Below are 16,390 nucleotides of genomic sequence, written 5' to 3'. Positions count from 1 at the left end.
CATCAAGACCAGCTTCAAAATGGAAACCTATTCTGGTCGAGTTCACGCAGTATTGACTTTTGTTTCAATTGCGTTGTTTACTATAGCATTAATGTTCGCTCTTCCAACTTGCTTAAAAAATTATGGTGATCTCGTGTCTGTGAAGATATCAACATCTCGTGAACATGTCATTAATTTACCTAATATCAAAGTCGGAAAAGAAATTTGTGATCTTGGAATGCTTAAATTTGATTTACAAGCCGATTTTACCAAAGCTTTTGATTACAATACCAATGTAATATTTATATATCTAACTGCCCATTACCAGACAAAGGCCAATAAGTTTAATCAAGTTGTTCTTTGGGATTACATTTTACGTTACAAAGCTGAGCAGATAATAAATATTCGAGATCAAGATGTGAAATATTACTTTTGGGACGATGGCCGAGGATTGAAAAACAATCAAAATATCACTTTAACTCTCGACATGGCTGTTATGCCGATCTCTGGATTTTTACGCACATTTACTTTACCTACAAGTCATGTTTTCAGTTTTCCAGACATTTATGCGAATCATTAAAATTGTAAATGAATAACCATCAATAATGAAACATCAATAAAATTTAATTATTCAAATTTTACAACACTTGCATTCATTTGATCATTTAACAAACTTAAAGGCATTTAATCAGAACCTTGACTTTCAATGAAATGTCAAATTGAACAATCAGTAAATTGTGACAAATTCTATTTGCTACCATCTCTTGGCAAGAAAAGATACTTTCATTTCACCCATTTTTCACTTTCAACACTAGATGGAGGTTAAACTGGTTCAAAGTTTTTAACGTTGAAACGTTTTTCTTGAAAGCAAATTAAACTAAATTTAGATTAATTTAAGTTATTTCTTGATGAATTTCCAAAAAATGATTTAATTAGAAAATTTATTATCCATGAATCCAAAAATCCAAGGCGAGAATCCACAAACGCTACCTTAAACTGTTCTTTTGTATAATCACTCATCTTAATGAATAAAAATCAAATTAAACAGTTAAAATGGTAAAAATTAAACTCTTATATTACTGAAACCTGAGCAACTCATCATTAAAATGAATACAATCAAAGACTTATTTATGCTCATCAATACTGTAACAGTTTATTATATAATATGATATTCATTCCAACTCATGTTCATTAGCTTTCACCTTTTATTTACATTTTTATCAATAACAATGTTTCTCTAATGTTTACCAAAGTCTCGATGATGATTAACACTGGAGACAATTTTCATTCGTATAACTTTCAATCGCAGGTACAAGGTAATCCAAGTAAAGTCCCAAGCTTAGTCATTCCTGAAAGGCTTGTTTTTTCATCTTAATTTGTAGTTAAATGAGGTAAATAAAGGTCGTAAAGATCAAGTAAAATAGATTCTTGTAGTCTCACAAAATAGACCCACGAGGGAAACCTGAATGGACAAAAACAAAACGAGCAAAAAAGGTAACTTGAAGTGAATTAAAATCAATGAAAATGATTCGACTCATTGCTAAAGGAACCTTTTTTTCCATATCAAAGTTTCATCAGTTTTATCTTGCTGTTCATTCGTAAATTTGAATGTGTTTATCTGTTACTAACTCATTGGGTTGTCTATATTGTTTGTGTACAAAGTGTTCACCAGTTCAAGGTAAAAAGTCTCTGGATTGCAGGATGAAAATCTGTATGTCAGGATAGCAAACAAGAAAACAAGTAAACAAAGTTACCAAAAAAAACAGTGGTTTACTTAGCAAAAAAAAGAAGGGAAAATGGTTTAAACCAGGAAACCAGGATATTGTTTCTTAGCCATTGTCCTGTCTTACCAGTATTACAATGTGAATTATATCTGGTCAGTAAACCAATTGAAGTGACTGGTGAAAAGTAGAAGGAAAGAAATCAAAATAGTCCAATTGTAACATCTAGACATTGAACATCTTGAAATGTTTTCCCTTTGTATATCAAACGAGAAAAAGTTTAACCATTCCACCAAAGGAACCCTAACTGTTGTTCCGGTTTACGTTGAATTTGGTTCAATATATTCGCTTAAATCATCATCCAACTCTGATGGTAATCAAAAGATTGAAAGTGTAAGTTGCCTTCATTCACTTGTCCAATCTCATTGTCATCATTCCCAAACATTTTCATCCAATCTTTACCTCATTGTTACACGATTCTTGAGCCAATTGCTACATTTGTTGAACGACAAAATATCACAAATAATATTGTTAACCTTATTTGCATCATTGAATTAGATTGTTCAATTGAATTAGTCGACCAATTTCATAACCATTGAACATAAAATCAACAGTAAACTTAAATCAACAAGAACTGTACAATCGATTATCGATCAAATTTTCAATCTACTTTCAGGGATCGATTGATAATGGTCATTAGCAACATTATCGTCTAAATCAGTTGTTTACCTAAAAATGACTGAACAGTTTCTCACCATTGAATACAACAAAATGTCCAATGACATTGAATATTTGATTGGTAAAACAATTGTTAAATCAATAATTGGTTCCTGAGAGGTAACAAAGACTAAATTGTCGACAAGTGTTGAGTTGCAAAGCTGAATTTAAAGTTGAGAATAATTTAGCAAGATTAATGCATTTTTGACAATCTTTTTGCTTCCCATGTAAACACAAGTGTTTCAACATTTTCAGCATTTTAATGTAATGCTTACCAATTCATCATATTCAAGTTGATTCAAGTGCTTTCAAAATAGTGAACCAGTGATCTCGATTAAAATCAGATTAACTTTCCAACTCTCATCTCAATCTGCCATCTTGATGCAACCAAAGTGCATTATAAGAAATATCTTTAAGGTTAACATATTATTACAATAATAAACAGATCAGTTAATATCATAATAATATCTGATCAAAGTTTGCTCATCATCATCAATCTCTTTTTTTGTATTTCTGTTCAATCTTATAGCATGGGAAAGGAATAGCAAGAATAAATCCATGAAAAAATCTTCTAAAGCTTTTTGAATGAATAACAATTGCTTTGGAGAAAAAAATGAGATAAAAACTGATCAATTCTGAATAAAGATTTATGCTGATTCAAGAGTAGTCAAGACTATCAAAAGCTTTAGTTAATCTTGAAAATTTCCAAGTTCAATCCAATCTTTTATCAAAAGCTTCAATCGAGACAGTTGCGTCAATTGTTATCATTAACAAAGTAAATCAATCCCAGAAGCAACCAAATCTAGAGTTTGAATGAAAGTCATTTTTGTGATTGAATGTTTTCCCAACAATTTAATTTCAACTTCACTTAAGGCTCATTGTTGGTCATTTTCAATTTTTAATCATTCAATTATTCCAATGTTTCCCATTGATCAATGAATGTAACGGTCGAACCTAAAGTGTTTCATTTTTCATGTTTTACATTTGATGAATGATGAAAATGGGTTTCACTCAACAGGGAACTACAATAATTAACTTTACTCTGATTATTTTCTGATTAATTTCAAGTTCACTGTTTGGGAAACATTCAACTTGAAAGTGTTGCTACCTTTGTAACCCATTTTACAATGTTACATATTCATATTGAGTATGAAGTTTGAATGAAAAGAGATTTGCTTGGTTAAATATAAATAGCAATTTGTGGGCAACAATAACCATTAAAACGTTGCTTCCATTTACCTTTTAAACAATCAAACTGATCAACAAACATCATGAATTTTGAAACGTTGCTGATTCCTATTATTAAAACATTATTTGTTTAATGACGCTCCAGAACAAAAATGTTACAAATTAATGTTTAATGGCAACATTTGGTTAACATTCAAATGTTATTTCAACTCTAAATTTGATTTTGGTTTTTTGTTTTTTCAAATTGCATTGATTCATTACCTTTGACCATTCAATTGCTGATCAATCTTACGAGGTGAATTAGATTAACTATTAACTAGATGAAGTTACATTCAAGTCAAGGTTGTATTTTAATTAGTAAATTATGATTTTCACTGAACAGGGTTTGTTTATGATTCAGGGAAAAACATAATTAAGAGTTTGCTATTAACATTATTAACCTATTCGTGGGTTTGTTTGGGTTAACAAACAGTATTGATCGTTAAGAGGTAAAAATGATTATCATAGTTAATGAAAATTAACAGTTTTTACAATTCAAATCACAATTCTCTTGCCGAATACAATTCAATCTTATTCCGAAATTAATTAAACGTTGACCAGCTCATGATTAATGTTTGAAGTTGATTCTTTCAATTATTTCATTTCAATGTTTGAAAGTTGAATTTTGTGTCAATTTTAGTTTCCTTTTCAAGTAATTTGGCTTATTAAATGAACTTTTTTCAGCATAACATTGGAAACTTATTGGAAATGAAAACATGTTTCATGTGAATGATTATTTCCAATTGTATTCTTCATTCCATTTGAGTTATTTTCATAAAGAAAACTCCAATTCAACAGCAAATAGAAAAGCAAAATTGAAATGAAATTGGTTAATTCAATTTCATTTTATGCCAAACTATCAATAATTAATTAGATTAACCTTTGAATTTGCTGTAAACAAATTGAATTATTAAAAAAAATGTTACATTTTCCTTGGATCATTCAAATTGTAATCAAATGTATCGCGAACAGAAACTGGTTGCAATTCTGGTTAACTCGATAACCAGTTTTGTAAAGGTTTTCCCATTATAAGGCTGGTAAAAGGTTTAACCAAAAGCAACCAGTAATGATAATTACCAATACTGATTGTCTGATAATTAATTATTCAACTGTTAAGTTCATTTTCATTAAATATTGTCATTGACATTCCCTTCCAGACATAAGATGAAGTTGTGAGTTGATTGGCATTTTGCTTTGTATTTACTGGAGTCTTTTTTGGCTAATCAAGTTATCGATTAAATATTGTGATGCTAATCATGAAGACTGAACAAAATGAAGAACCAAATAGTCATGAAAAAAGATGTAATCATCTATTCTGTGTCAAGGATTTTTTTCCTCTCCACTCAACATCCAATGTAATATTAAAAAATAATGGCTTTTCTTGCCTTCAATTGTATTAATATTTTACTTTCATTTTTTCCTCCCAAAGACATCTTCTTTGTTTATCACCATCATTATCATCATTATTTTTGTTTCAAAGGAAAGATTCATAACAGTATTATTCCTGCTCGTCTGCATGATAATTATACTTGAAAGATTATCTCAATTCCAGGTTCATTTAAATAACCAAACAAAGAGTCAGTTTTGAACCAGAAAATATAAAGTCTCGCAATCAATCCCAATTAGAGAATGCTGAATCGCTATTTACTCTTTTAATTAAAAATACCTGGAAATGGAACAAAAGAGAATTGATTTTTATCCTTTCAAAGGTTCACTTAATTTTCATTTCAACAACAAGGTTAACACTCAATCAGTTTATATTAAACATTTAACCAGAAATTAAGATTCTGATATTGCTCTTAAGGAAGCAAAAAATTCAATATTAAAAAGTATAGTTGAGTTGAATTGTGAAAATAACCTCAACTTTGACAAAATAGAAATTAAATTGTGATTAAATTTACTCCACCTTACTGTCGATTGTATTGAAAATTAAATTGAATTCAATGTTAACACCAACTAATGATTTGATAACATGTATATCATCATTAGGGTAATAGAAATATTTCCATCCATTGTTCAGAGCTGATATTCACTTGATTAATGACTTTTATTTTCATGCAATTTTGGCACATTTTTACCTGACTCAAGCAACACCTTCAATGAACAAAATGTCATCAAATTTTGTTTTATTATTCAGTCTTTCATGATGATTGAATTGCAAGTTTTCCTCTAACAAATTAAATGTTTCCATTATTCTCAAGAGAAGCTTATTCACAGTGAAAATGAAATTATTAATCTTGCCTCCAAATCCTATCAGATTCATTATTTTCTTAATGTTACATGAGCTTTGAGTGGAAAAATTAATAACTTTAAAAATGAAATTTCAAGCAGAAAAAAAGAGAAAAAATTGAAACACTTTTATTCCAAAATTCAATATTCACCAAAGAAATTATTCTTTTTGCTATTTTGGAAACAAACCATTTCTTCAAGTGTAAATAACGACTTGGAGGTAAGATTATCAAATATTTATTCACAGCATTTGGTTAACTTTTGCATTGTGCTTTCATTGATTATTCCTCATCATTTCATCGCAACTCCAACAATGACCTGAAACATTTCTGACAGTTGAATGGAAGCTTCTTTTCCTATTTTTAAACATTCTAAGCGCATTTTCATTTGAAACTTGAATCATCAATCCGAGAATAAAGATGTTTGCTTTTGATGAAACGAAAAAATATCAACATTTCCATGATAATATCTCAACATCTTTCAACTTGCCATTTGAGTTTCCAGTTTGAATGGCCAGAGCATCCAGTTGTTACTTTCTTTAGACTAATGATATTACCAGGAGAAATGCTTGTGATTCCCAAAAAATGCATTTATTCATTCACCTCATGCATGGTTGAACCGATTTCCAATTTATATTATCATCATGTATTATCATTTCTCTTTTCAAATGAATTATATCATTATTAAATGATTATCATTGTGGACTTCTTTACCGCAGAGTTTAATGTAAAAATATTCAAACATTTTCTTTAAACTATTTTTTCGATTTTCTTCTCTTGTTGGTTTCAGAATTGATGCGAATTTGAGTTTACAAGTTTTTGTCGATTGATCTCATTGATTCAGATTAATTTATCAATAAAGTTTCAGAGAGACTGGAAATCTTTAAATGTTTCTTCATTTTTAATGTCAATTGCGTTTTTTGTGTAAACTTTGTTTGACTTCGCATTCAATCTGATTTATTATTTGTTTACTTTTCTATTGAATTGATTTTGTTTTTTCATCGTAATAACAGACAATTTATTAATCGAATTGAAGTTTTTTGGTTTATTATTTTTGAGATTATATTTTGAACTTTTCACCTCGCTTCCTGAACTTCAAGATTTAATAAAAAGAAATCAGTGAAAAGAAGAAAATGAAACCAAATCAATAGCAATTTAATATTAAATAGACAGCATTCTTCCAACAGAAAATATTGATTTTGCGAAATTCATCTTTAAATGAAAATAGCACAAAATAAATTACTTGACTGGAGTAATGATTGGGACTTGATTAATTTAGAGAGATTCATTGAAAAGGTAAACCCGAGTCTATTTGATGAAATAATTAATGGATTATCCTTTGACAAACAAATCAACTGAATAGGGAATTGAAAATGAGACTTGAGCTTGATGCAGTTGACAGGATTGAATTGAATTACCAAATGAAAGAAATGAAACATTTAAGTTCAATGTCTATTCAACTAACGACAAGAGCTGTCAGTGTTTATTTCATTCGTTTTTTGGTGCTCATCAACTCGAACCAAATGGTTGTAAAAGAGTGATTTAAATACTTTATTGATTTGGAGTCAATAGTTGTAACCAGAAATTGAAACATAACCAGACTGGTTAATGGCAGCTATTTGTTTCGGGTGAAAGCTGGTATTAACTTGATTCTGTTGATTGTTTTCCTTATAAATATAATGAGTAGTTTAGATTTGAAGGATTTGATTGGGACTAACTTTCGAGTGTTGGTGTCATTGATTGATGAAAACATCGAATATTTCGAATCTTTGTTTCCCTTTTTATTGAATAAGATTGAAGGATAAATAGATTATTATTGGCTTATTGGTGGACCATTTTACCAGGTTAACTGAATAGTTGATTATTAGAGGGAAGGTGAAGAGATATTATTGAAAGTAAAGTTTCAAGACGTCAGAATACATGATTTCACTTGCGTAAGTTTCGATTGATTTTTCGTCATTTTTTCTTGGACAAACTATCGTTTCATCATGAATTATATCAATGTGAATACATCAATAATTGTCTAGAAGTGAATTCATATTGACATTCAATATTTTCATTCCTTCTGTTCAACACTTGTGATGTTATTGGAGGCTTTCTTGTTACAATCAGGAATCAAGTGCAGTTATAACACTTGAAGGTGTATAATTCAATCACTGAGATTGACAAGTGGCTGTAGATACAATGCTATGGCCATAAAATACGGAAAATCAATTTTAGTCTCTTTCTATTCTGTTAACGAAATAAACAGTTTATTCATCAGATTTTCATTGACAGTTTCAAGCTTAAAGTCATATTTAACGGTAAATGAAAACTTTAAAATCCAATTGCATTTCTTGTAAGTATACTGATCATTTCAGCAATTTCATCATAACACTTAAAACAGAATAAAGATTTTAACAAAAGATCATTTTATTGAAACTAAAAAGCCAAAGGCAACAAACAAACAAAGATTTCTTAACATTTACTTTAAATTTTAAAATAAAATGCCACAAAAAGTACCAAATGAAGCATTAAAATCGTCAATTTAAGGTTTCAATATAACTGCTGATTAGAAATAAATTGTTCAGTGGATCTTTCAACCAAAAAATGGTGAATTTGCAAAGGTTTAGTCAAGAACAAACACATTTACTTTGCAAAAGACTCAATACTAATGCATTTCTCCTCAAAATTGTTTCTTACAATTAAAATTTTCAACTCTGTCAGAAGAGTTATGCCAAAAGCTTTGGCTTTCGAGTTAAGAGTTTTTTACATTGTGGGTTAGTAGTCCCATAAAACCTGAGTCCATTAATGCTAGCGAAAGGTTTCTCCGATCGATAGTTTCCGAGAAAATCGAGTCCAAAGCTGAAACTTCGATCGTCTTTTGTTCAATTATGGCACCAAATTTTTTATCTTGAACTTCGTTCTCCTAATTTCCTTCTAATTGGCAACCAGAAAATGCAATTACTTTGAGAAATAAAGTTTTCTGCTTCTGCACAGCAGATCAAGTTCGATTTTCATTCAAATCGACCGTTCTCCGTGGTTGTAAAAGTTAGAGAGATGAAACTTATTCTTGGTCCATAAAAATTGTTTGCGTACATCATGAATTGAATATTTTTCCTGATTCATTCACAGTTCTCTTGCTTTTGGCCATTAACCCAAAAACTTTGAGCCTCCGTAGTTCGAGAATGGCATCACTTACAGTCATCATTCTTTCACCAATTTAATTGTTTACTGATTGCTAACTCATTTTAATATAAAAACTTTCCATTAGCGCATTCGGGTTATGATTTTCGGGCTGTAGATGCATGAACAACAGCTTATTCAACAAAATAAGCTCATATTAACCTCTATCTTGGCAAATAAACCGATTTTCTGGTTAAAGTTGCAAATGCAATGCAAAGAGTGCTGCTAAAGTCGCGCAAAATTGAAACAATGAGTTGAGACTTAACCAGGTTTGTAAGGACATAAAACTGAGTCTAGTGATACCATTGTATAATTCACCCGATAGATAGTTTTCGAGAAAATTTATGTCAAAGTTGAAACTTCGATTGTCTTTAGTTCAGCTATGGAAGTAGTTTTTTCCGTAAAACTTCATTTTCCTTACGCAAATTTTAATGATTAACCTAAAAATGGACTAATTTTTAGAAATAAAGTTTTGGTTTCTGCACAAAAGATCGAATTCACATTTTCATTTAAATCGACCGTTCTTCGTGATCTTAATAGTTAAAGACATGAAACTTATTCTTGGTCCATAAAAGTTGTATGCACTCATCATGGATTGGTTATTTTTCCCAACTCATAGACAGTTCTCTTGCTTTTGGCCATTAACTCAAAAACTTTGAGCCACAATATTTCGAGAATGGCATCACCTACAATGTTCATTTTTTGAACAAGCATTAAATTTTTTTCTGAGTTATAATGTATTAAAATTTCAGTTGATTCAAAATCCCACAAAAAGTTATAGCATTGCATTTCTTATGCTATCAGATTTGATACTTTATTTATGAAGGTAAATCTAAATCTAATGATGTGTTAGAAGGATATTCATTATTCAACGAATCAGCTCAGACTTTTGTTGATTATTCAATCATAGTATCTTATAGTCGATAATAAAGTGCATTAATGGTAAGAAATTGTCTCAATCGACGAATGCAGACCTTCAGTCAACAATTCGAACCCAGTTTTTAAACCTTTTTATGATTCCAATGGAAGGAAATCGAGTTTAGTTGATGATGACAAGAGATTGAAGCTGTTGACCCTGTGAACATGATAAATAACTTTTGAATCTCCATTTGCAGGCTGACGCTGGTATTGAGCTATTACACACTGTGGCTGGCTTGTATTACAAGAATCTTCCCAATATACCTTTAAACATAATCTATGAAAGTCTTTGCAAGGAAGGTGTTAAGACGTTGCTTCTTCTCCGTCATGGTGAAGGTAAGCTATAATAACCTGAACCAATCCATATTTTCATCAGCATCCAACTTTATCTTTAACCGTTCAAGATATTGATTATGATGAAAGGATTATTTCATGATCATGTTTCAATTTTCTCTTTTCTTCTTCTTTTTCCTCTGTCTACATGATATCCATTGTAAAGAAATTCTGAAGGAATGGAAAGATGAGTTGAAAAGCAGGAAAAATGTTACAACAGAAGAGCAATTTCTGGATAAAAAAGGTAATTATTAAAGTTCACATTTCATCGTTAATCAATCCATTAGTAATCGAATAAATTTTTACATTAAACTCACCATCACTTTTTCATATTTATATTCCTGGAATAGCCGAGGATTAATCAAATAATTAATCTTGAACTTCCATTAAGAACCATTATTACCTTGATATTTACAAAATTGACCTTTTTCCTCATTTTGATAGTCTTTTTGTAGCATTTCATCGATATGATTTAACCATTATTAATGATGATAATTTAACCTTTCATTATTCCTTTAGATTCAACAATTTGTTCATTTTTAGGATAAATTGTCAACCTTTTATTGTTATTGTTAACCAGTGTTTGATCACTTCTACCATTTCCCTTTTGTCGTCTTTTCACCTAGAAATATTGGTAAAATCTGGTTAAGCATAAAAGTCATTTTCTGGTATCTTTTTGATCATCACTGGTTTTCTGGTTTAACCATTTATTTGATCGATTAGACAACAACAATTGAACCATTTTAATGTGTTAAAAGAACCAGATTTAGGTGTGAGATAAGAGATTGGGTTAAATCTGGTTGTCTAATAATTGGGTTTGCACATTTTGAAAGCAAGTAATACTTTCTTATAACATGAAAGGGACATCAATATTTCATATCTTTCTCAATATTCTTGTCATGCAATAGCTGATAAATTCATGGAAATACATGAGTGTACAGTTGATTGATAAATAAAAATAACTGAATTTAGAATAAAACATTTTCTTTTGAAACATTTGGAATTTCAAATCGATAGAAGAGAAATTTTTTCCAATTTATTTTCTGTTTTATTTTCTGTTTTAAAGTTCAATGTTGAAGGGAATCAATTGAAGCCAAATTGGTTTGAAAATCAAACAATATATTGATTAGTATTGTACAGAGTTGGTAAATATAGAATGGCAATCAAAGTTGAAAGATACAATCAGTAGATGACTACAGATTTTTCACTATTTACTGGTTAAATATTAAATTACTAATCAATATTGTGAAAAATTTTCTCGTTTCTTTTTCGAGATTGAAGTTGAAACTAAAATCCCAACCATTTCAATAAATAACACGCAGTTGTTAAATCATCTGTTATTTTGCTTCCTTCAAATGACTGTAATCATCCAAAATGAACAATAAAGCAAACAAAATGAACTCATTAAACTGGATTGAACCAGAGATTAGTCGAGTTTTCACCAGCAAAAATAACCATTAAAACGTTTCATCAGAAAATTGAAAATCTTTCCAACTCTTCAACTCTTCCCTTTAACCTTTAAACAAAAGAAAATGCCATTTCAAGTCAACATTTGATGGTTATTTGTTTTTATATTGCTGACAATAATAACACTCTTCATGTTTGATTGAAGCATCTTATTTCAGTCTCAATTTACAATATCTCATTTCAACCTTCATGATACATGAAACATACTTTACCAATAAACAAGTAAACATTTACAACTCGCAACCAATTTTATGCATTATTTATGTTTTACAATGAAACACTTGAACCAGTTTCATGTTCATACAATCTCATTGATTTTACTTGTTCTGTTCATTTTCACATTTGTAAATTAACAGAATCAATTGGAACTGATTTTTGCAGTCAAAGTAAATTGGCAAGTCCAGATGAGTTGACATGTTCATCAATAAGCAGCGGATTTCCGAGCAAGGAAACTTGGTCACCATCAATTGAAGAGATTTCAATATTAACAAGTAGCTGTTCGAAAACATTTTCATCTGGAATCATCTCGGATTTGGAAGATGAATGTGAAAAGATGTCCCTTGAAACGGAACAAATGACAAGCAATAACCTTTACCATGAAAATAACAGTGAGAGTAAATTATCGAGCAATATTAGTATATTGTGAGTATTTTTGGGTAAAATATTGTTTCCAATCCAATGATTGATTGTTACTGTTATTCAAACTTATCTTTTCTCATTATTTCGTTGGAATCACATTTCCTTAATACATTTTGTTTTCACAATAATCTAATAAAATTTCATTCCCTCTTTACCTTTTGGGCTTTCAACCTGTATATCAATCTTGGATTCATCTGTTTTCCATCCAAAGTTCAAAAGATTCCGAGGCAAGGTTACCAAAGGAAAATGTTGCTTCATGGAGTCAAACACCAACCTACAGAGATCTGGAAGCAAAGATTGAACGATGTTTTGATGATGATTACGATGATAAGTCAACCAGGTAAGTACATGGACTTGTTATGTAAACAATTAATTATGTTTAAGAGCAGCAAAGTCATCATTGGATTGCTTTTACTTTTCCCTGTTTTTAACCTGAAATTTGATTTCCTTTGGGTTGATGTTTAGTGTTGCATCCAATGAACCGTGTTAGTGTTATTGTTCATTAATTTCAAATTATTTCACTTCAATGATCAGTCACCAGAATCCAATGTATATTTAAACAAGAGTCAAAGCTGGTTCCATTTAGGATTCAGGTATCATCATACAGATGGCAAGATTTGTACGGAAAATTGATCATTTTGGGAATGTCTTTGGGACTCGCTTACATCTGATTGTATCAAATGTCAAGAGTGAACCAAATGACTCAAATGGTTAATGTTGAATGAACATTATGAATTTGATTAGCGTTATATGATAACAGTTGAACGTGATCATAGTTAATTGATAAATCTAATAAGAACAATCAGAGGGAAAACAATTCATTTAATGAATATCTCAACAGAAATTGCTTTTAATCACGTTTAATAATCGATAGATTCTAATTTTCTTTTCCATTCCTTGTTTCATCCTTCTTCGTTCATTCCACAGTGATGATGGTAACTGGAGTAAGACGACTGAAACTAGATTAACGGAATTGCTGAAGAGTGGAGAAAAATTTTTAAACTCAGTAAATGAGAGAAAAATTAAACGCATTTCTCTTCGATCTCCAGAACAGTTGGATTTAAGTCATGTTGCAATTGAACATCGAGTCATTGGAGCCATTTCATTTCATAAAGATTACAGGTAATGAATTATACAAGACAAAGCTTTTATCAATCACTTTCATTTTATTCAGAAAAGGAAAGCAAAACATTTATTACATGGTTGAGATTTTAAAAGTTAGTTAGTTAAGGTTGTTAATGAAAACACTTATTAACACAACTGTCACACAAATTGATTTCTTTGAAATGTAGACTCTGTGTGTTGTAAGGGACATAAGAGCAAAGTTCATTAATGCTAGCAAAAGGTTTCCCCGATCGACAGACTCCGAGAACATCGAGTCCAAAGTTGAAATTTCGATCGTCTTTTGTGCAATTATGGAACCAAATTTTTTATGTTGAACTTTATTCTCCTCATTTCCTTCTAATGGGCAACCAGAAAATGCAATTACTTTGAGAAATGAAGTTTTCTGCTTCTGCACAGCAGATCAAGTTCGATTTTAATTTAAATCGACCGTTCTCCGAGATCGTAATAGTTGGAGAGATGAAACTTATTCAAGGTCCATAAAAGTTGTATGCAAACATTATGGATCGAATATTTTTTCCAACTCATAGACAGTTCTCTTGCTTTTGGTCATTAACCCAAAAACTTTTAGCCTTCATAGTTCGAGAATGGCATCACTTACAGTCATCATTCTTTAACCAATTTAATTGTACACTGATTGCTAATTCATTTCAATATAAAAACTTTCCATTAGCGCATTCGGCTTATGATTTTTGGGCTGTAAATGCATGATCAACAGCTTATTAAACAAAGTAAACTCATATTAACACCTATCTTGGCAAATAAACCAATTTTCTGGTTAAAGTTGCAAATGCAATGCAAAGAGTGCTGCAAAAGTCATGAAAATTTGAGCAAAGAGTTGAGACTTAACCGAGTTTGTAAGCCCATAAAAACTGACTCCATTGGTGCCATTAAAAAGTGCATACAATTGATAGTTTTCGAGAAAATCGATGTCAAAGTTAAAACTTCGAACGCCTTTTGTGCCATTATGGAAGCAGATTTTTTCATGAAACTTATTTCCCTGATTTAACGTTCAATCAGCAACCAGAAAATGAAATTATTTTAAGAAATAACCTTTTCTTTTCAAAATAAAACAGATAAGTTCAATTTTCGCTTAAACCGGCCACATTCTATGACCGTCAGAGTTAGCGATCTGCAACTTAATATTTGTCCGCAAAATATGCTCCTTCACATTGTGCATTTTGAACCTGTTGAAAAATCTGCTTCCATAATGGCACAAAAGGCTATCGAAGTTTCAACTTCGAACTCGATTTTCTCGCAGACTGTCGTGCGGAGAAACATTTTGCTAGCATTAATGGACTCTGCTCTTATGTCCCTAACAACCCACAGAGTATACATTCCAAAGAAATTAAGTTTTACCCGTTTTTCGGCCATTTGTGTCAATGTGTGTTGCAAACTTGTTCATAAATGTTACAATTGTTTCTATCGTTTCTTTTTGGTAATAATTGTTCGTTTACAATAGACAATTAAATATACAGAACAAGAATTTTCTTAGCAAATATTAGGATGAATTCAATGAAGTTTATTTTCAATGATGTTTGTATTTCATTGCAAAAGGTAACTGCTTAGCAGTTTATATTAAATCAGGTTATCCTTCAGGTTATAAACGAGTCGAATGGATCAACAGGTTCTACTTTTAAGAGTGTTAATGATTTTTGTGGCTAATTGTTGTGTTTATTTAATTCAATTTTGCTTTAATTTTCTCTGGATTTTAAGAAGATTATCATAATGCGATTTGATGCAACTGTTTACTAATTGTAATTGTGTGTTTCTCATTTACCAGACTTCCCTCGATGCCAATTATTTTCATCGATTGGTTAATTGTCCGAGATTCTTATCGTCACTCTAAAATAGGATCATACCTTGTGAAGGTAATTATTATCAAGTTAATGAACAATCTCATTCAGCCTAATTTGCATTTCATTAAACCTTTTCTTTATTTATACAGAAAATCAAAAGCTCATCACTTGTAGGAAGTTACCATTTAATGTGTGTAAACTCATTATCAACTGAAGCAACTAGATTTTTCCGTTCTCTAGGCTTTATCCAGGATGATATTTCTGAATGCCGTCTAAGGCCTTTACTATCCAGGAAAATGGTCTCACCAGTTGAGACTTCCCTATCAACATTACTATTTTATTATCCATCTTACCGGGTTAATTCAGTTTCAATGTTTTCTAATGACTCTCTGTGGTTCGATGTTTCACTTAAATCAATAAGTGATGAGATTGATTTTTGGAGGGAAAGATCCGTTGAATCCTATCATGACCAGATAACATTGGTCTTGCGTCTTAAATCAGAGATTGTTAAACTGCATAATCAACTGAGACAACGGGATAAACAGTTGAAGGAAATTAAACAAGAAAATAAAGAGCTTCGACATATTGTTACTCAGAGTAAGTCAATTTAACACTTTAACCCAAAATTGAAAAAAAGTCTTTTAACTAAATTCAATTTTTCACCCATTTAATCATTTCACAGGCAATGCAATGGCTGCTATAAGCACAATTGATGAACTTGGAAGTTTATTTGAAAGCATCAAAGATCTATGCAGTGTTGTACGTTAATTTTGACTTCTGGTTGAAACATTCAGACATGTAATCTAAAATTCATTGGTTATTGGAGACACTTTTGACACTGTTAACCTGATGAGCCGAAAGCATCATCGCCAACTATAAATTATCTATCAATAGATATTGACGAAGCACAATTAGATTAAATACTGATCAACGAAATCAATAAATGATCTTTACCTTCCTTATTTTCCCGAAAACTTATAAACAACGATTCTGTCAGATTTGCTTACCTCTTCATTTCACTGTACAATTATATGATTAAAACATGACCCTAACTAATTGGAATCTATTCATGGAT

The 16,390-nt window shown here is 30.6% G+C and overlaps 2 protein-coding genes across 2 annotated transcripts; both read left to right on the top strand.

Moving 5' to 3' along the window:
* Positions 1–19: 19 nt before the first annotated feature.
* LOC107359967 (signal peptidase complex subunit 3) lies at positions 20–559 on the top strand. Its single transcript, XM_015926574.3, has one exon. It carries the CDS (start codon positions 20–22, stop codon positions 557–559), a length of 540 nt encoding a protein of 179 aa, XP_015782060.1.
* A 971-nt stretch (positions 560–1,530) lies between these two features.
* On the top strand, positions 1,531–16,381 carry LOC107370550 (uncharacterized). Its single transcript, XM_015938533.3, has 9 exons — positions 1,531–2,093; positions 10,153–10,291; positions 10,455–10,532; positions 12,112–12,397; positions 12,606–12,734; positions 13,322–13,516; positions 15,300–15,387; positions 15,465–15,912; positions 15,998–16,381. Exons 1-9 carry the CDS (start codon positions 1,947–1,949, stop codon positions 16,081–16,083), a joined length of 1,596 nt encoding a protein of 531 aa, XP_015794019.2. The 5' UTR covers positions 1,531–1,946; the 3' UTR covers positions 16,084–16,381.
* The last annotated feature ends 9 nt before the right edge of the window (positions 16,382–16,390 follow it).

The sequence above is a fragment of the Tetranychus urticae genome, chromosome 2 (genome assembly GCF_039701765.1).
Source record: "Tetranychus urticae isolate SD_2017Ah chromosome 2, NJAU_TeUrti_SD_1.0, whole genome shotgun sequence".
NCBI lineage: Eukaryota > Metazoa > Arthropoda > Arachnida > Trombidiformes > Tetranychidae > Tetranychus > Tetranychus urticae.
Note: the sequence above shows the minus strand (reverse complement) of the source record. Positions and strands in the feature narration are given on the sequence as shown.